A 19,963-nucleotide genomic window follows, 5' to 3' on the forward strand; every position below is an offset into this window, starting at 1 on the left:
GGAGGGGTTTAAGGGACGGGTGGACGAGGTGCTGAGGGACATGGTTTAGTGATTGATGGGAATGGTTGGACTTGATGATCCAGTGGGTCCTTTCCAACCTGGTGATTCTATGATTCTATGAACACAAATTCCCCCAAATCCCCCCTTTTTTAAATGATTCTCGTAGAACCATGGAATGGTTTGGGTTGGAAGGGACCTCAAAGCCCATCCAGATCCACCACCCCATGGGCAGGGGCACCTCCTGCTGGATCAGGATCTCCAAGCCCCATCCAACCTGGCTTTGAACCCCTCCAGGGATGGGGCAGCCACATCCCACACCCACCTTATATTCATTTTACTCTCGTTTTGGGGTGTAGCTTGCAGAAAGCGAGCAGCGCGCTGGCTCGTTGCAGCTGGCCATGGAGCGGCTAAGCGTGACATTGGCGGAGAGCGGCTCGAGGGACGACTCACTGAGCGTGGTGCCTACAGTGTCGGGCGATGGCACCGTGGCCCACGAGCGACTGCTGCAGCTCCAAAGCGCCCTGACCGCCGGCGAGCTGGACCGCCGGGCGCTGCAGGTGGGCAACCGGCACCCTAGGGTGACACCGGGGTGCTTCGATCTTGGGTGGGGGGGTGAGCTTGGGTGTCTCCTGCATGGCAGGAGGGGCTGGAGGTGGCACGGCAGGCGCTGGCGGAGGCGCGGGAGGAGAAGGCAGCGCTGCGGGAGCAGCTGCGGGCGCTGCGGGAGGAGCAGGGGGTCCTGCAGCGCAGCAAGGAGCAGCTGGAGATGCAGGTCCGGCAGCAGCAGGAGGTGAGGGGGTGGGCACCCCAAATTCCTTTGCCCCTGGTCGGTGTCTCTTGCACCCATGCAGAATCCTTTGCCCCCCCCGCCCCGTCCCCAAGCAGCCACTTGCCCCCATGCAGCCCCTCGTGCAGCTCCCCATGCAGGGTCCTTCACCCCACTTTGCACCAGCCCATGGCCCCCCCCAGTCCCCAGCACTCCATCGTCCCCCCTGCAGGATCCTTTAACCCCCTGGCACCATCCCATGGGCCCCTTCAATGCCCCAGCACCCTTTCTGCCCCCTGCAGCATACTTGCCCCCCCCAGCATCCTTCCACCCCCCCCTTTCATCACCCCATGGACCCCCTCAGCCCCAGCACCCTGTGCCACCCTATGCACCATCCTTTGCCCCCTCGCACCACCCCCGGTGCCCAAGCTCAAATACCCCTTGCCCCCCCAGCACCTATTGCCCCCCTCTAGCACCCACTGTCCCCCACCACTCCTTGTCCCCACAGCCCCCCCTTGCCCCTCATGTGCCCCTACACCCGTAGCACCAATTGCCCCCCATGCCCCCCAACCCCCCTTGCTCCCCTTGCCTCCCAGCACCCATTGCTCCACAGCATCCATTGCCCCCCGACACCCCCCTTGCCCCCCAGCACCTCTTGGCCCCCCATGCCTCCCAGCACCCATTCCCCCCCCAGCACCCCTTGCCCCCCATGCCCTCCAGCACCCATTGCCCTCCACTCCCTCCAGCACCTTCTTTTCCCCGAGCCCCCCTTGCCCCACAGCCCCCACATCCCCACAGCACCCCTTGCCCCCCAGCATCCATTAGCCCCCCAGCCCCCCTAGCCCCCCTTGCCCCCCAGCAGCCATTGCCCCCCCTTTTCCCCAGCCCCCCACCCCTCCTTTCCCCTTTTGCCCTCCCTTTCTCCCCAGCATCCATTGCCCCCCCTTCCCCCTTGCTCCCCAGCCCCTCATGCCCCCCAGTCCCCCTGCCCCCAACATCCATTGCCCCCTCTTCCCCCCTTGCCTCCCAGCACCTCTTGCCCCCCCTGCCCCCAGTACCCCTTGCCCTCCACGCCCCCCCAGCACCCATCTCCTCCCCATTACCCCCCATTGCCCCCAGCACCCCTTGCCCCCCCTTGCCCTCCACACACCCCCAGCACCCATCTCCTCCCCATTGCCCCCCAGCACCCCTTGCCCCTCTTGCCCTCCTTTCCTCCAGACCTCCTTGCCCACCCCAGCCCCCACTGCCCCCCAGCCCCCACTGCCCCCCCCCAGCCCCCCCCAGCCCCACTGCCCCCGTGTCCCCGCAGGCGCTGCGGCTGCGGCAGGAGGAGCGCGGGGGGCTGCAGGAGCGGGTGGGTTGCCTGCAGCGTGCTCTGACCCGCACGCAGGGCGAGAAGCGGGAGGCCGAGCGCCTCGCCCTGCGCCTCGACAAGGACCTCGGCGCCCTCAAGAAGACCCTGCACAAGGTGCGACCCAATGGGGGGAGATGGAGAGGAGACCTTAGCAAGAAATTCTTCACGCTGAGGATGAGGAGGCCCGGGTTGCCCAGAGCAGAGGTGGCTGCTCCATCTCTGGAGGGTTCCAAGCCAGCTTGGATGGAGCTTTGACCACCCTGACCCATGGGAGGTGTCCCTGCCCGTGGTGGGGCTGGAACTGGATGGGCATGGAGGTCCCTTCCAACCCAAACCATCCCGTGGTTCCATGATGCGATGAGTTTTAAAGCATAACGTACTTTATACACATGCCACGTGCTGCTCTGCTCTGAGTCTATGTGGTTGGACTCGATGATCCAGTAGGTCTTTTCCAACCTGGTCGTTCTATGATTCTATATGCACTTAAAAATGCGGAAATTTTTAATATAGATGTCTATTTTATATGTAAAATACAGATATTTTTGTCTGCTACATCTAATATTTAATATATTGATTAATTGCTGTGTGTTATATATAAAATATAGATATATTTGCTATATTTTCTAGGTAATATATATATTCAACTTACTCTATTTTATTTTATATATATTTATCAGTTGGAGTGAGGTGTGCAGCAGTATTGGGGTGTAACCCCCCTCCCCCAATTTCCCTGCCCCTCTCTCCTGCTCAGGTGGAGCGGGAGAAGCTGCAGACGCAGGAGGACTCGCTGCGGCTCTCGGTGGAGAAAGGGCGGCTGGATCGCTCGCTGGGCACGGCCGAGCGGGAGCTGGTGGCGGCTCAGCACCGCATCCAGGTGCTGCAGGTGGGTCACCGAGCCAGGTGAGGTGGGGGCAGGTAGGAGCACCCCTGGGTGCTGCTGGTCACGGGGTGCACTCATCGCTTGCAGCAGGAGGGTGCTGAGCTCTTTTGGGGGATCATTCAGGTTTGGAAAGGTGCTGGTGCTTGCAAAGAAGGGCGCTGGGCTCTTTGCAGGGCACAGGCAGGCTTGGACGGATACTGGTGAATGTACTGGGAGGGCGCTGGGGTCACCCCAGTTTGTGGGGACACTGGTGATGGCACTGGTGATAGCACTGGGAGGGCACTGGGAGGGCACTGGGAGGGCACTGGGCTCATCCCTGTTTGCAGGGACACTGGTGATGGCTCTGGGAGGGCACTGGGAGGGAACTGGGAGGGCACTGGGAGGGCACTGGGAGGACACTGAGATGGTGCTGGGAGGGCACTTAGGGGGGTGCTGGGAGGGCACTGGTGATGGCACTGGGAGGGCACTGGGATGGAGCTGGGAGGGCACTGGGAGGGCTCTGTTGATGGCACTGGGAGGACACTGGGAGGGCTCTGTTGATGGCACTGGGAGGGCACTGGTGATGGCACTGGGAGGGCACTGGTGATGGCACTGGGAGGGCACTGGGAGGGCACTGGGAGGGCACTGGGCTCTCCCCAGTTTGTGGGGACACTGGTGATGGCACTGGGAAGGCACTGGGAGGGCACTCGGCTCATCCCAGTTTGTGGGAACAGTGGTGATGGCACTGGGAAGGCACTGGGAGGGCACTCGGCTCATCCCAGTTTGTGGGAACAGTGGTGATGGCACTGGGAAGGCACTGGGAGGGCACTGGGCTCATCCCAGTTTGTGGGGACACTGATGATGGCACTGGTGATGGCACTGGGAAGGCACTGGGAGGGCACTGGGCTCTCCCCAGTTTGTGGGGACACTGATGATGGCACTGGGAAGGCACTGGGAGGGAACTGGGCTCATCCCAGTTTGTGGGGACACTGGTGATGGCACTGGGAAGGCACTGGGAGGGCACTGGGAGGGCACTGGGAGGGCCTTGGGCTCTCCCCAGTTTGTGGGGACACTGGTGATGGCACTGGTGATAGCACTGGTGATAGCACTGGGAGGGCACTGGGCTCTCCCCAGTTTGTGGGGACACTAGTGATGGCACTGGGAGGGCACTGGGCTCATCCCAGTTTGCGGGGACACTGGTGATGGCTCTGGGAGGGCACTGGGAGGGCACTTAGGGGGGCGCTGGAAGGGCACCGGGGGGATACTGGGAGGGCTCTGATGATGGCACTGGGAGGGCACTGGGATGGCGCTGGGAGGGCACTGGGATGGCGCTGGGATGGCACTGATGATGGCGCTGGGAGGACACTGATGATGACACTGGGAGAGCACTGGGATGGCACTGGGAGGGCACTGGGATGGCGCTGGGAGGACACTGATGATGACACTGGGAGAGCACTGGGAGGGCACTGGGAGGGCACTGGGTTCCTTCCAGCTCGGGACTGGTTTTGGGGTGCCCGTGGGGGGTCCCTGGTGACCCGTGTCCCCCTCCCGCAGGCGGCGCTGCCGACGGGCCCCGAGCTTTGCCGCGAGCCCCCCAGCCCCTGAGGATCCCGCCGGCCCCGCACGGGGACCATTTGTGAGACAATTTGGGGCCCAACTGGTGGTTTTTCCCCTTTTTTTCTATTGCAATTTTTAACAAAAAGTTGGAAATTCTATTTTTTTCATCCTCCTGATTTATTCCCCCCCCCAATACCACATTCAACCCCCTCCGTGAGCCCCACTCCCTCTAATTTCCCCCTTTTCTAACAAAAAAACTGACTTATTTGGTGTTTTTTTGGCAAATAATGTCATTTTTATAGCACTATTTTTGGAGTTGGTGGTTTTTACTGGTGCTACAGGGCAGGAGGAGGTAGGGGGCTGAGCCAAGGTGGAGAGAGTAAATGAAAAGAATTAATAATAATTAAGTAATAAAAATAATCACAAACGCTAAAAAAAAGAATAAATGCTACAAAAATAGTAAAAATTAATAAAATTAAGACAATTAATGAAATGGTAATAATTATTTTTATTAATCCTACTTCTAGGAGAGCTGCAGGGCAGCACCGCAGCCATCGAGCATCATCTTTTTGGGGTCTGCTGCCCTCCCTCTCCTTGGCTGGAGCCTTTCTGGGGGGCTGAACTCCAAGGGCAGAAGAAGCCCTCGTGCCCATGAGGCCACGAGGGGCGGGGATGGGATGGGGATGGGGATGGAGGTGGGGATGGGGATGGAGGTGGAGGTGGAGGTTGAGATGGAGATGGAGATAATGGAGATGGAGATGGAGATGGGGATAATGGAGATGGGGATGGAGGTGGAGGTTGAGATGGAGATGGAGATGATGGAGACGGAGATGGGGATGGGGATGGAGATGGAGGTAATGGAGATGGAGATGGAGATGATGGAGAAGGAGAAGGAGAAGGGGATGATGGGGATGGAGATGGAGATGATGGAGAAGGAGAAGGAGGAGAAGGAGAAGGGGATGATGGGGATGGAGATGGAGATGATGGAGAAGAAGGAGAAGGAGGAGAAGGAGAAGGGGATGATGGGGATGGAGATGGAGATGGAGATGGAGATGGGGATGGAGATAATGGGGATGGGGATGGAGATAATGGGGATGGGGATGGAGATGGAGATGATGGAGATGGAGATGATGGAGAAGGAGAAGGAGAAGGGGATGATGGGGATGATGGGGATGATGGGGATGGAGATGGGGATGGGGATGGAGATGGGGAAGGGGATGATGGAGATGGAGATGGGGATGGGGATGGGGAAGGAGAAGGAGATGATGGAGATGGGGATGATGGACATGATGGAGAAGGAGAAGGAGAAGGGGATGATAGAGATGGGGATGATGGGGATGGAGATGGGGATGGAGATGGGGATGATGGAGATGGAGATGGGGATGGAGATGGGGATGGGGAAAACTCCCTGGAAAACACCCCTGGACTGTGTTCTCTAAGTGACATGGAAAATAGAAGGACTTGTGGTGCTGGAGGAGGAGAAGCTCCACATAAGCTGGCAACGTGCACTCACAGCCCAGAAACCAACCACGTCCTGGGCTGAACCCAGAGCAGGGGGACCAGCAGGGAGGGAGGGGATTCTGCCCCTCTGCTCCACTCTGGGGAGACCAAACTTGGAGCCCTGTGTCCAGCTCTGGAGTCCTCAGTGCGGGAAGGACATGGAGCTGTTGGAGTGAGGCCAGAGGAGGCCACAGAGATGATGTGAGGGCTGGAGCATCTCCTGTACGAGGACAGGCTGAGAGAGTTGGGGTTGTTCAGGCTGGAGAAGAGAAGGCACCAGGAGACCATAGAGCAGCTTCCAGTGCTGAAAGGGGCTCCAGGAAGGCTGGGGAAGGAGTTTTTCCACAGGTCTTGAATGACAGGACAAAGGGCAATGGCTTTAAATTGGAAGAGGGAAGATTTTGATGAAAAATTAGGAAGAAATTCTTCATGATGAGGGTGGGGAGGCCCTGGCCCAGGTTGCCCAGAGCAGGGGTGGCTGCCCCATCCCTGGAGGGGTTCAGGGTCAGGTTGGATGGGGCTTGGAGCCCCTGATCCAGTGGGAGGTGTCTCAAAGTTGGGCAAATACCCCTCAAATGGGCAAATCCTCCCTCAAAAGTGGGAAAATTCTCCCTGAAATGGGAAAATCCTCCCTAAAAATGGGAAAATCTCCCCCCAACAGGAAAATTCCCCCCCAAAAATGGGAAAATCCCCCCCAAAATGGGACCCTCTGCCCCCCCAAAAAAGAGTCAGGAGCCACATAGACCCTTACACTTTATCTCTTGGACACTCTACGTAGAAAACGGGGCGGCGGGGGCTCACACCGCCCCCCTTTACAATAGAATAAGGCAATTAATAAAAAATAATACCTCCCCCTCCCCTTCTTATGTGCACAAAATGTGGACTTCTTTTAAAAAATGCTCTTTCATGCACGGTTTCTTTAGCACCACAGCGAGGATCCGCTTCGGGACGGGAGGCTGGGAGGGGGTCGGGATGCGGGGGGTGACGGAGACGTCCCCTGGAGCTCAGCAGCCGCCGCAGCTGCGGGCGCAGGAGGCACCAACCGTCTGGCAGAGCCCGCTGGTGGCCATCACACCACACTTGGAGAACTTGTCCCGGCAGAGATCGGCTGTGGGGGCAGTGGGGAAGAGAGAATCCATGAATCCATTGCACCCTTAGCAAGTTTGCAGGTGACACTAAGCTGGGTGGAAGCTGGATCTGCTGGAGGGTCGGGAGGCTCCAAAGGGATCTGAACAAGCTGGATCCATGGGCTGAGACCAATGGGATGAGGTTTAACAAGGCCAAATGCCGGGTCCTGCACGTGGGGCACAACAACCCTGAGCAGCTCCAGACTAGGAGAAGTCTGGCTGGAAAGTGCCTGGAGGAGAAGGACCTGGGGGTGTTGGTGACAGCGACTGAACATGAGCCAGCAGTGGCCCAGGTGGCCAAGAAGGCCAATGGCATCTTGGCTTGGATCAGAAACGGCGTGGCCAGCAGGGCCAGGGAGGTTCTTCTCCCTCTGGACTCGGCACTGGGGAGACCACTCCTCGAATCCTGGGGTCAGTTCTGGGCCCCTCACCACAAGAAGGATGTTGAGGCTCTGGAGCGAGTCCAGAGAAGAGCAACGAAGCTGGTGAGGGGGCTGGAGAACAAGAGGAGCAGCTGAGAGAGCTGGGGGTGTTTATCCTGGAGAAGAGGAGGCTGAGGGGAGACCTCATTGCTCTCTCCAACTGCCTGAAAGGAGGTTGTGGAGAGGAGGGAGCTGGGCTCTTCTCCCAAGGGACAGGGGACAGGACGAGAGGGAATGGCCTCAAGCTCCACCAGGGGAGGTTCAGGCTGGACATCAGGGAAAAACTTTTCATGGAAATGGTGATTGGTCCCTGGCAGAGGCTGCCCAGGGAGGGGGTTGAGTCCCCTTCCCTGGAGGGGTTTAAGGGACGGGTGGACGAGGTGCTGAGGGACATGGGTTAGTGATTGATGGGAATGGTTGGACTTGATGATCCAGTGGGTCCTTTCCAACCTTGTGATTCTGTGATTCTATGAAAATGGGGGGAGGTGGGTGAGGAACCCCCAAATCTGGGTCCTACCTCGCAGCAGCTCTTCGTGGGCGCACACAGTGCGGACGCAGATCTCCTTGTTGATCACGTAAACCCGGCGGAGGCTGGATGGGAAGCGTATGAAAAGAGATGGGGGAGTTAGTGTGGAATCAGAGGGGGTCCCCAAAATAGCAGGGATGGGGGGGAGCTCCCCCTTCCTCACCTGTAAAAGCAAATCTCGTTCAGGCACTGCTTGCAGGGCTTGTGCACGGAGTAGAGCCGGGTGCAGGGGTATTGCTCCTCCCGGCAGTCTGGAAGGAGAAAAGGGAGCTGGTTTCTGCTGTGGGGCTTGGAAATCCATAGCGGGGAGGTCTGACACCCTGGGGATGGGCTTGGCATCCACCTGATGCTTTCCCCACCACCCCCTCAATTTTGTCCTGAGTGTGAGCATGTTGGCGCATCCTCATCCCAGCTCGGCTAGAAGGGAGGATGAATGGGAAAATCCCACCCAAGTGGGAAAATCCCCACTCAAAATGGGAAAATCCACCCCAAAAATGGGAAAAACCACCCTAAAAATGGGAAAATCCGCCCCCAAATGGGAAAATCCTCCCCAAAAATGGCAAAATCCCCCCCCAAATGGCAAAATCCACCCTAAAAATGGGAAAATCCACCCTAAAAATGGGAAAATCCACCCCCTAAAAATGGGAAAATCCTCCCCCAAAATGGGAAAACCCTCCCCAAAAGTGAGAAAATCCACCCCAAAAAGGGAAAATCTACCCCAAAATGGGAACATCCTCCTTAAAAATGGGAAAATCCACCCTAAAAAGAGGAAAATCCTCCCCAAAAAGGGGAAAATCCACCCTAAAAATGGGAAAATCCCCTCCAAAATAAGTCAGGAGCCCCAGAAACCCTCACACTTTATCCCTTGGATGCTCTATGTAGAAAGCTGAGTGATGGAGGCTCCCGCCGCCCCTCTATTTACAATAGAATCTTCCCCAGATGAGGAAAATTCTCCCCCAACTGGGAAAATCCTCACAAAAAACGGAAAAATCCTCCCCCAAAATGGAAAAATCCTCCCCAAAAATTGAAAAATCCTCCCCAGAATGGGAAAATCCACCCTAAAAATGGGAAAATCCTCCTCAAAAAGGGGAAAACCTCCCCCAAAATGGGAAAATCCTACTCAGATAGGGGAAACCCTCCCTCAAAATGGGAAAATCCACCCTAAAAATGGGAAAATCCTCCTCAAAAAGGGGAAATCCTCCTCAAAAAGGGGAAAATCCTCCTCAAAAAGGGGAAATCCTCCCTCAAAAAGGGGAAATCCTCCCCCAAAAAGGAAAAACCCTCCTCAAAAATAGAAAAATCCTTCTCAAAAAGGGGAAATACTCTCCCAAAAAGGAAAATTCCTCCTCAAAAATGGAAAAATCCTCCTCAAAAAGGGGAAACCCTCCCCTCAAAAGTGAAAATCCTTTCCAGAAATGAGTCAGAAGCCACAGAGACCCTTACTCTTCATCTCTAGGATGCTCTACATAGAAAGCAGGGTGGCAGGGGGCTCCCCCCCACCTCTTTGCAATAGAATAAGGTAATTAGTAAGAGGGGGCTTTATTCTTTTTTTATGAGCGCAAAAATGGGACTTGGAATGTGCTTTTTGATGCAGGGCTCCCTGGCTGGGGGTGGGCTCAGCACTCACCGAGGGGTCCCGGCTCCGTGGGCTCAGTCTCGGGGGCAGAAGCTGCAGGGGAGGAGAAGGGGTTGGGGGACAAGTTTAGGGATGGAGATAAAGCATCCTGCATCCGCCCTGGGGATCCAGGCTCGGAGCATCCCAAAGCACCTGAGAAGATGCTCTGGAAGAGCCCAACCAAGGCATCGGGGATGGACGGAGCTCCCAGCCCCGCGGTGGGGAGGGGGCTGCCACCCACCTGGGGTTGGAGCCGGCACGATTTCTTGCTGGGATTGTTGTTGGGATTGGTACCGAAACTGCTCCTCAGTGGCTCGGGGGGTGGCATCTGCGAGGAGAGAGAGGGAGACGGAGCGGGCACGTCCCACGTCCCTTTTTACGAAGGCAACGAGGGATGGGACGAGGGGCGATGGGTGTCAACTGGAGAGGGGCAGATTTAGACTGGACATGAGGAGGATGGGGAGTGATATAGATGAGAAATTAGGAAGAAATTCTTCATGATGAGGGTGGGGAGGTCCTGGAACAGGTTGCCCAGAGCAGTGGTGGCTGCCCCATCCCTGGAGGGGTTCAAGGCCAGGTTGGATGGAGCTTGGAGCCCCTGATCCATGGGAGGTGTCCCTGCCCATGGCTGGGTGGGCTTTGAGGTCTCTTCCAACCCAAACCATTCCATGATTCTATGATCCCAAAAGCCTGCGTCCCCCACCCTGCAGGGAAACTACTTACCATAGTCGTAGTAATCTTGAATTTCTGGGGAATAAACCAAAAAGAAAAGAGGCTGAGGATGGGGTTTTGAGAGAAATTACACCCCCTTGGGGCCAGGACTTTGCTGTGAGCTCTGTAAAGGTTTGCTGCTGGTTTGAGCAAGGGAAGAACACCCTCCAGCCCCACTGGAATGACCCTGGACAACAAAGGAAGGACATGGAGCTGCTGGAGCAGGTCCAGAGGAAACCATGGACATGATTCAAGGGCTGGAGAACCTCCTGCATGGGACAGGCTGGGAGTTGGGGTTGTTGAGCCTGGAGAAGAGAAGGCTCCAAGGAGACCTTAGAGCAGCTTCCAGTGCTGAAAGAGGCTCCAGGAAAGCTGGGGAGGGGCTCTGGATCAGGGGGTGCAGGAACAGGATGAGGAGGAATGGCTTTAAATTGGAAGGGGAAAGATCTAGATTGGATATTGGGAAGAAATTCTTCACAAAGAAGATGGAGAAGCCCTGGCCCAGGTTGCCCAGAGCAGGGGTGGCTGCCCCATTGCTGGAGGGGTTCAAGGCCAGGCTGGATGGGGCTTGGAGCCCCTGATCCAGTGGGAGGTGTCCCTGCCCATGGCAGGAGGTGGAACTCAATGGGCTTTAAGGTCCCTTCCAACCCAACCCATTCTATGAACGCGCCATAGGGGATTTTTGAAAGTTTAATGAAGACTTAATAAATAATTGGGAGTATGAAGAAGGGGAAAGGAGCGGCACAGGGAGATGGGAAGGTGGTAGGAGGAGGCTGGAAATTCAAAGGGCAGGAGAAAAAGGATGGAGCAAAGAGTATCAATGTAGAAAGAGGCATCAGCCCGAGGTGTGTTTGGCCAGAGAAAGCAGAAAAAGAAAGGAGAAAGGGGGAGGAGAGCAGGGAGCAAAGCCTCTCCCAGTTCAGAGTGCGCTAACCTGATTGCTGGTCGTACTGGGGGTATTGCATCGGCTCGGGGTAGGTGATGCCTTCAAACCTGCTGTACTGTCCCTGGACCAGGAGCGCTGCTGGGGACACAGGGGAAGAAGCATCACTGCGAGGGGCACGGCCACCACCAGGCAGGGATCTGGGGTTCCCTGCTCTGCCGCCACCTCTCCAGCTTCGTATTGACCCCCAAAAATCACCCCAGAGCCGCTTTCAAGGGGAGAGGAGGAAAGCGTCGATGGGGAACCAGCACCAGCCCAGGACTTCTCCATTCTCTGGAAGCTACTGGAGATGATCCCGATGTCTCACAGCACCCAGCACCAGCCTGGGATGCCTGCAACTGGGTGCAACTGGAGATGATCCCATCCCAGGTGATCCCGATGTCTTGCAGCACCCGGATACCATGACCCAGAGAGCGGATCAGCATCCAGCCAACCCCAGCAATGCTCCTGCCATCCCCGGGGGGACCAGGGCATCTCCTGCATCCCTTGCAGATGCCCTGAAAACCAACCATGCTGCAGATTCCAGGTGGGAACCAGAGTCCAAATTGCACAAGTCAATGGGATCATGCAGGATGCTTCAGCCAGGGGGATCAGGGCACCCTTCAATATTCGTTCATTAGAAGGGAGCAAGATTTAGACTGGACATTAGGAAGGAATTCTTCATGATGAGGGTGTGGAGGCCCTGGAAGAGGTTGCCCATGGAGCTTGTGGACATCCCTGGAGGTGCTCAAGGCCAGGTTGGATGGGGCTATGAGCTCCCTGATCCTGCAGGAGGTAGAACTGGGTGGGCTTGGAGGTCTCTTTCAACCCAACCTATTCCACAGGTTCTACAATTCACCCCCAGGGCACGGCAAGGACCTCATCCCCAGGACACGCCGTGATGCCCCAGGGTCCACCAGCCCCACGTCCCTCTGCATCCTCGCTGGAGGCCAGTTCCAAGTGGTGTCCCCAGGGCTCAGTGCTGGGTCCAGCCCTGGTCAATGTCTTTATCAATGACCTGGAGGAAGGCATCGAGTGCACCCTGAGCAAGTTTGCAGATGACACTAAGCTGGGTGGAAGCTGGATCTGCTGGAGGGTCGGGAGGCTCCAAAGGGATCCAAACAGGCTGGACCGCTGGGCTAAATCCAACGGGATGAGGTTTAATAAGGCCAAATGCCGGGTCCTGCACTTGGGGCACAACAACCCTGAGCAGCTCCAGACTAGGAGAAGTCTGGCTGGAAAGTGCCTGGAGGAGAAGGACCTGGGGGTGTTGGTGACAGCGACTGAACATGAGCCAGCAGTGGCCCAGGTGGCCAAGAAGGCCAATGGCATCTTGGCTTGGATCAGAAACGCCGTGGCCAGCAGGGCCAGGGAGGTTCTTCTCCCTCTGGACTCGGCCCTGGTGAGACCGCTCCTCGAATCCTGGGGTCAGTTCTGGGCCCCTCACCACAAGAAGGATGTTGAGGCTCTGGAGCGAGTCCAAAGAAGAGCAACAAAGCTGGGGAAGGGGCTGGAGAAGAAGAGGAGCGGCTGAGAGAGCTGGGGGTGTTTATCCTGGAGAAGAGGAGGCTGAGGGGAGACCTCATTGCTCTCTGCAACTGCCTGAAAGGAGGTTGTGGAGAGGAGGGAGCTGGGCTCTTCTCCCAAGGGACAGGGGACAGGACGAGAGGGAATGGCCTCAAGCTCCACCAGGGGAGGTTCAGGCTGGACATCAGGAAAAAATATTTCCCGGAAAGGGTCATTGGGCACTGTCAGAGGCTGCCCAGGGAGGGGGTTGAGTCCCCTTCCCTGGAGGGGTTTAAGGGTCGGGTGGACGAGGTGCTGAGGGACATGGGTTAGTGATTGATGGGAATGGTTGGACTCGATGATCCTGGGGGTCTTTTCCAACCTGGTGATTCTGTGATTCTCTGATTCTCGCAGCAGGCAGCATCTGTGAGCAAAGCATTGCTGGGAACGCCGCGCTCTGGGACAGGATTTATCTTCTCCCCCGCTGCCCCCCCACTGTGCCCCCCTTCCTGGGGCTCCCTCGCTCGCTTGATGCTTTCCAGCTGTTCGTTACCCTTTGTGCCGAGAGCTGGTTTCGCCCAAAGTTTTCCTGGCTCCAGGCTCCGGGGTCCGTCACCTCCCTCCTCGTTTCCATCCCGCCTTTGCCAGCCCCTCGGGGGGTTGCAAATAGAATGTTTCTGGCTGGCATCCCGGTCCCAATGTTGTGCCAACCCATGGTGCCACCATGATGTCCCCAAAGCAGGAGGGGCTCGGTGCCAGATGCCTCGCACCCCAAGTTGGAGCCGGTTTGAACCTAAATATGAGTCCACGGGGGTTGATTTTGAGGTGTTGGAGGTGACGCTGGCCCCAGAGGGGTGCAGGCACCCAAGCATCATTTGGGGTGGTGGTGGCTCCTCAGGTTTTATAGGGTGCCACCTCGCTTTGGGGACCTCAAGCAGGGGACACTCACCTGGCAGACACAGCACGAAGAGCCCCAGCGCTCGCATCCTGACGGCGGCGACGGAGGAGCAGCGAGGGCTGGGATGCAGCCAGAGGAGTCTGGATGGGGCAGAGGGAAACAGAGGGGTTAGGGGACCCCAAAAACCCCTCTAGCACGATGAGCCCTCCTTCTCGGCCTGAGACGCCCTCCAGGACTGGCTAAATGTTATTAAAACACCCTAAAAATAAAGAAATCTCCCAAAAAAAGGCAAGCTGGGCCTGAATGGGCTGGGAAATGCCGCGCTGTCTGAATCACCGCCACAGGGGAGACATCTGGACCCCCCCTGGTGCCACCAGCCCCACCAGATGGAGCTTTTGGAGCTCCTCTCCTGGGCTTTTCCACCCGGTTCCTTGGCAAAGAGATCATTTTGGGGTCCCTTCTGCCGGGGGAGGCTGCGTGCGCCTGGGCATCCCCCAAATCCGAGGGGATGTGGAGATTCTAGGGAGGGGAAAAAAGGCTTTTTGGGAAAAAAAAAAAAAAGGCTTTCAGGAAAAATCCTGGAGTTTGGCAGCTTTGGGTGCCTTCCAAGAGGCGATTTGCATGTCGAGCGTCTGCTTTTCCCGGCGCCGAGACAGGCCAAGGGCGGCTGTGGGCTGGGTGCCCTTCCCCCTTATCCCAAACCGGTTCCAAAGGGGAAAAAATGGAGGAAAAAGAGAAGTTCTCCCCAGAAAAACCTCCTTGGAAACCCAAACCAATGCATTCAGCCATCAGGGATGAAGCCCGTCAACGTTCCCACCACGTTGAGGTGTCACAGGGGTGAGGAACCCCTCCTGGCCCCCCCAGCTGTGCTGATGTGGGGAAACTGAGGCACAGGAGGAGATAAGCCCAGCCTGTTGGTATCTCGCCCCTGCTGAGGGGACACCAGCTCCCCCAGGCCAGGAGGAACCCAAATCCCCATCCCACCTCCCAGGGACAGGAAAGTGGCTCCAGTCCCAGCACAACGTGATCCCTGCTGGGTTTAAGGTGAGGTCAATGGGGCTGATGGCACCAACCACCAGGGAGGCATCTTCTAGTGACCACGTCCTGCACCATCAACAAATACGGCAGCTTCTAAGGACCACGTCCAGCACCATCCCCATGGAGCTGCACCTTCTAGGGACCATGTCCTCAATATCACCATGGCCTAGCACCTTCTAGAGACCTTGTCCTGCACCATCAACAAAGAGCAGCACCTTCTAGAGACCTTGTCCTGCACCATCAACAAAGTGCAGCACCTTCTAGAGACCTTGTCCTGCACCATCAACAGAGCAGGACCTTCCAGAGACCATGTTCTGCACCATCAACAGAGCAGGACCTTCTAGAGACCATGTTCTGCACCATCAACAAAGAGCAGCACCTTCTAGAGACCTTGTCCTGCACCACCACCACATCCTAACACCTTCTATGGATCATGTCCTCAAAATCACCACTGTAGCATCTTCTAGGAACCATGTTCTGCACCGTCACCAAAGCACAGAACCTTCTAGCGATTATGCCCTTGCGCCACCATCATTATCGCATCTTCTAGGCACCACATTCTCCTCCATTCCCAGGCTTGCAGGTGCTGGAGATGCTGGCAACCGTCTTCCAGACCCTTCCCAGCTATCAGGAAGCCAGGAGGATGGTCCCTACCTGAGCTGTGACCAGATAACCAAGCTCAGCTGATGGTCAGAGGTCGGTGGTCCCCAGAGAAGCGCCCAGCAATGCTCCATCACCAACCCACAACTGCACCTTTGTGGGACTGCGGTTCCTGCATCCCCATCTGCTTCCTACCACCAAGGAAGCCCCAGCCCCATGTTTAGGGTGGCTGCTGAGTCCTGGCCAGGAGAGGGCTGGTAAGGAGGGACTCAAGGAGGCAGAAAGGGGCTGTAGATGCCCATCTCAGCCCTTGTGGGTTCCCCAGATGCCAGGATCCCACAGGACGCTGGTGCCAATGTCCTGTAGCCCCAAATCCCCCTGTCCCGGCACCCGTATCCCACCCTGGGACAGCTCGGGGCAGGTGGGCATCCACCTCTGGATGGCACTACGGATCCCACGGCCATGCTGCGGAGGATGAACCCGCCCCGCCAGCCCCCTTTTCACCCCAAATCAACCTGCAGACACCCCAGGGCTTCTCTCAAGGTCTAACTCCCCCCTGAATTCCCCTTAAACTCGGAAAACTTGGAGCTCGCTCGCAGGGTTTGGCCAGGGAACAGGGACAGACGGGTCACGTCTTCCCCCGATGGCCATGCCAACACCTTCTCCTCCCAACCGAGGACACGGACACGAGGACACGGACGCGCTGGGAGCGATGCCAAAGGTCCCCATGATACTGAGGGCCACCCGGGCATCTCAAGGTCCCCAAAGACGGGACGGGGGCCACCTTCCTCCTCCTCCTCCTCCCTCCTTGGCTTCTCCTAGCACCAACTCAACCCACCGAGATGCCCCGTCCGGGACCCGAGATGCTTCCCCCCAAACCTCCTCCGCGCAGGGGTCCGGCGACTCCGACCGCGCCAGATGTTTCTGCAACTGCACATCTGGGAACAATCAACCCTGGAGCAAGAACACCACAGTCTCTCCCTTTCATTCTGCGAAACCCAACCTTCCCCAGCCTTTTCCCCCTCCCCCAGCTTTTTTTTTCCCCCATTTTCCTTTCTTTTCTATTTTTTTTTTTTGAAGCTCTCCAGTTGCCAGAGAGGGGGAGAACAAAGGGAATCACTTTTTTTTTTGGCTTCTGACCAAAGGTAAAACAAACCTCCTCTCTCCATCCCCGTTTTCACACTCTGCATTTTCATTTGGGTCCCATCTCCTCCCTGGGAGAGGGGGGGGAATAAAGCGAAATATTAAAATATCCCTTTTCTACAGCCTCTTTCCAGGATGGAAAAATAAACCTGATGGCTTCCTTCAACCGTTAGGGTATTTTTTAACTTTTATAGTGGTTCAAAATCGACTATAATCGCTGTCAGGCTGCAGAGATGGGCCACCCCCCCAAAAAAATATAAGGTGGGTTTTCTTTTTATGAGATTAAAAGTTTGAAAAGAGCGTTTGCCAGCTTGCCTGCCCCAACCGAGGGGGGTTTTAAGGTGAAAACCCAAAGATGGGGGTTTTTTTCAAGGCAAAGAGCCAAAGATGGGGTTCAGGCTGGGGGGTGCTCAGCATCCCTTGGTGCTGGGGCTGAGCTGGGGGGTCCCGGCTGGTTCTTACCTCTCTGGGCGTTGCTGCTGGTCCTGCCCTTGCCCTCAGCCTCCTCTCCTCTCTCTGCTCTGCAAAACTCTGCAAGGAGAGTTAAAAACCCCCAGCTCCTACCTCCAACACGGGGGCTCCGCTGGGTCCTAATGCCGCACCTGAGCCTCCTCCCAAATTCCTGCCTCCTGGGGCGGGGGGGGAGGAAAAAGAATCGTCATTTTACCAAATCAAAAAGCGCATAGCGATGCAGCGGTTGGTGGGATTAAGAGTTTGTCTATTTGTTTGCTTCTTTTCTTTTCTTTCTTTCTTTCTTTCTTTCTTTCTTTCTTTCTTTCTTTCTTTCTTTCTTTCTTTCTTTCTTTCTTTCTTTCTTTCTTTCTTTCTTTCTTTCTTTCTTTCTTTCTTTCTTTCTTTCTTTCTCCTTCCTTCCTTCCTTCTTTCCTTTCTTTCTTTCTTCCTTCCTTCCTTCCTTCTTTCCTTTCTTTCTTTCCTTTCTCTCTCTTTCTCTCTTTCTCTCTCTCTTTCTCTCTTTCTCTCTCTCTCTTTTTCTCTTTCTCTTTCTTTCTCTCTTTCTCTCTTTCTTTCTCTTTCTCTCTTTCTCTCTCTTTCTCTCTCTCTTTCTTTCTTTCTCTCTTCCTCTTTGTCTCTCTCTCTTTCTCTCTCTCTTTCTTTCTTTCTCTCTTCCTCTTTGTCTCTCTTTCTCTCTCTCTTTCTTTCTCTCTTCCTCTTTGTCTCTCTCTCTTTCTCTCTTCCTTTCTCTTTTTCTTTCTCTCTTCCTTTCTTCCCTTCTTTCCTTCTTCCTTCCTCTCTTCAATCCTTTCTTTCTTTCTTTCTTTCTTCCTTCCTTCCTTCCTTCCTTCCTTCCTTCCTTCCTTCCTTCCTTCCTTCCTTCCTTCCTTCCTTCCTTCCTTCCTTTCTTTCTTCCTTTCTTTCTTTCTTCCTTCCTTTCTTTCTTTCTTCCTTTCTTCCTTTCTTTTCTTTCTTTCTTTCTTTCTTTCTTTCTTTCTTTCTTTTCTTTCTTTCTTTTCTTTTCTTTTCTTTCTTCCCCATTTCATCAATATTAAATCAATTGTAAAAGTGAGGGGAGAGGAGGATTTCATGCAGCGCCGAGCGATGCCGTGCGGTTTAGGGTTTAGGCTGGGTTTGGGGCTGCTGGGGGCCAGCTGGAAGGATCACGGCATAAACAATCCATGATCTCCGATACCCCCCCAAAAGTTGGGATCGTGGGATCCCAGTCACCCCAGTTTGGCACCAACGCTCCATCTGCCCCCGAAGCGGCGAGGATGCTGCAGCCCTGCAGCGGGTTTAAAGCTTTCTCCCAGGATGGAAGGGGGGGGGGGAAACACCCTAAATCCCCTATTTTCCCACTCAAGCTGAGGATTCCGAGCAGAACTGTGGCCCCTGCACAGCGGCCGAGCCAGCGCTGGGGACCATGGGGCCCTCTTTCCCCTGGCTCGCTGGCGGCTTTCCGGAGGCCGTGGGATGCGGGATGCACCCCGCGAGGCTGGGGATGCTCCCCCGGGACCCCCCAGCGCTGGCAGCGACACCGAATCCGGGACTGGGGGATAAAATCCTGCACGTCCAGCACATTCAGACCCAGTAAGGGAGCCAAGGGAGGCTGCTCGAGGGCTGGGAGGGAGGGAGAAGCTCTCTGGACGTGACCGTGGGGATGGGGATGAGTGCTTGATAATGAAAAATGAGATATTTTTCACCATTTGATAATGAAAAATGAGATCTTTGTCACCCTCGGGGCAGGATTGGACCCACTGCATCAAGCCCACAGCCGGTTGTGCTGAGGTTCCAGCGATTCCACAGCCAGGAGAGGGTCTGAAAGCTCTAAAAACAATGAGAAAACACAGTTTCAGACCAGGAGGAGAAGCAGAGGGCTTTTTAAGGTGCTCTCATCTCACATCAAGCCTGTTTTTCCAGTCTGAAAGATGGATAAAACCATCTAAACAACTCCAGACCCATCCATAACGCTCCTGCCTGCCCCAAACCCAGCACTGTCTTTGTCCCCAGCCTTGTTAACCTCAAGCTGAGGGCAGGAGCCTCCTGTTAATCATTAAATGGACTTTGCAGCCCCCTGAGCCTGGGAAACCCTTGCAAACCCAGTCAAGTGGGGGGAAAAACCGAGGTGCAAGAGGGTCCCTCACCCCCTGGGGGCCTTTTGCTTTTAGGATTGCCAAGCACAGGCAAAAATCTCCAAGTATTTTTTTTGTGTGTGTGTTTTAAGCTCAGGAAGCCTGGTTTAATAACTCAAGCCTTGGCTAGAGTTTCAGGAAACCTCTTACCTCTGCTTGTGCCTCATTTCCTGATCTAATCCCCAGCTCCCGGAGGGCAGAGAGGCGCCGCTGGCGCTCGCAGGGGTTGACTTTCCAAGGCAGGCGAGTCCCTGCAAGAACCAGCCTTCAATCCAAGACCCAGGCTCAGAGGTAGCCAAAAACCCCTTGGAGGTGGCCAAAAACCCCTTGGAGGTGGCCAAAAAGCCCTCAGAGGGCAATGCAGACAGCGCATCCCCCCTCCCTGGGCATCAGTTCTCGCCCTTGCGGGATGCAGCATCTCCATCTACCGGCTTCTCCTCCGCTGAAGGAGGTTTTGCCGTCTTGGCGAGCACACCTGGGTTTTTCCAGCAATTATTGTTGTTTTCTAGGAAATTCCAGCTGGAAATAGGCTCAGGGGTTATTTCATAGAATCATCGGCTCATGGAATGGTTTGGATTGGAAGGGACCTCAAAGCCCATCCAGTTCCAGCCCCAGCCAGGGACACCTCCCACTGGATCAGGGGCTCCAAGCCCCATCCAACCTGGCCTTGGACACCTCCAGGGATGGAGCAGCCACGACGTGATGCTCCGCTTGGGCTGCTGACGTCCCAGGGGTGGCACCCCTGGGTTCATTCTCTGCTTTTGGGCATCAAGGAGAGCATCTTCCAGCCCAGATGGAGAACGAGGTGACCCTACCCCCTGTTCCACCTGCTCC

At 55.8% G+C, this 19,963-nt stretch overlaps 2 protein-coding genes across 3 annotated transcripts in view; one reads left to right on the forward strand and one right to left on the reverse strand.

Annotated features, from left to right (window-relative positions):
* CROCC (ciliary rootlet coiled-coil, rootletin) overlaps positions 1–5,011 on the forward strand; it is a 38,531-nt gene extending 33,520 nt beyond the window's left edge. Inside the window, exons 30-34 of one of the 2 annotated variants that reach the window (XM_069874748.1) lie at positions 357–557; positions 641–790; positions 2,157–2,234; positions 2,872–3,003; positions 4,534–5,011. In XM_069874748.1, the coding sequence (XP_069730849.1) occupies positions 357–557; positions 641–790; positions 2,157–2,234; positions 2,872–3,003; positions 4,534–4,584 (612 nt within the window). In that variant the 3' untranslated portion in view covers positions 4,585–5,011. Of the gene's footprint in view, positions 1–356; positions 558–640; positions 791–2,075; positions 2,235–2,871; positions 3,004–4,533 lie in introns of both variants that reach the window. The other variant, XM_069874747.1, reaches the window with a different exon arrangement.
* A 1,773-nt stretch (positions 5,012–6,784) lies between these two features.
* MFAP2 (microfibril associated protein 2) lies at positions 6,785–16,369 on the reverse strand. Its single transcript, XM_069874751.1, has 9 exons — positions 16,281–16,369; positions 13,815–13,903; positions 11,372–11,458; positions 10,450–10,473; positions 9,968–10,054; positions 9,739–9,780; positions 8,275–8,362; positions 8,103–8,176; positions 6,785–7,144 (listed from the first exon to the last, which is right to left on the reverse strand). Exons 1-9 carry the CDS (start codon positions 16,337–16,339, stop codon positions 7,041–7,043), a joined length of 654 nt encoding a protein of 217 aa, XP_069730852.1. The 5' UTR covers positions 16,340–16,369; the 3' UTR covers positions 6,785–7,040.
* Positions 16,370–19,963: the final 3,594 nt, after the last annotated feature.

Source organism: Phaenicophaeus curvirostris, chromosome 22 (assembly GCF_032191515.1).
Source record: "Phaenicophaeus curvirostris isolate KB17595 chromosome 22, BPBGC_Pcur_1.0, whole genome shotgun sequence".
In the NCBI taxonomy this organism is placed as follows: domain Eukaryota; kingdom Metazoa; phylum Chordata; class Aves; order Cuculiformes; family Cuculidae; genus Phaenicophaeus; species Phaenicophaeus curvirostris.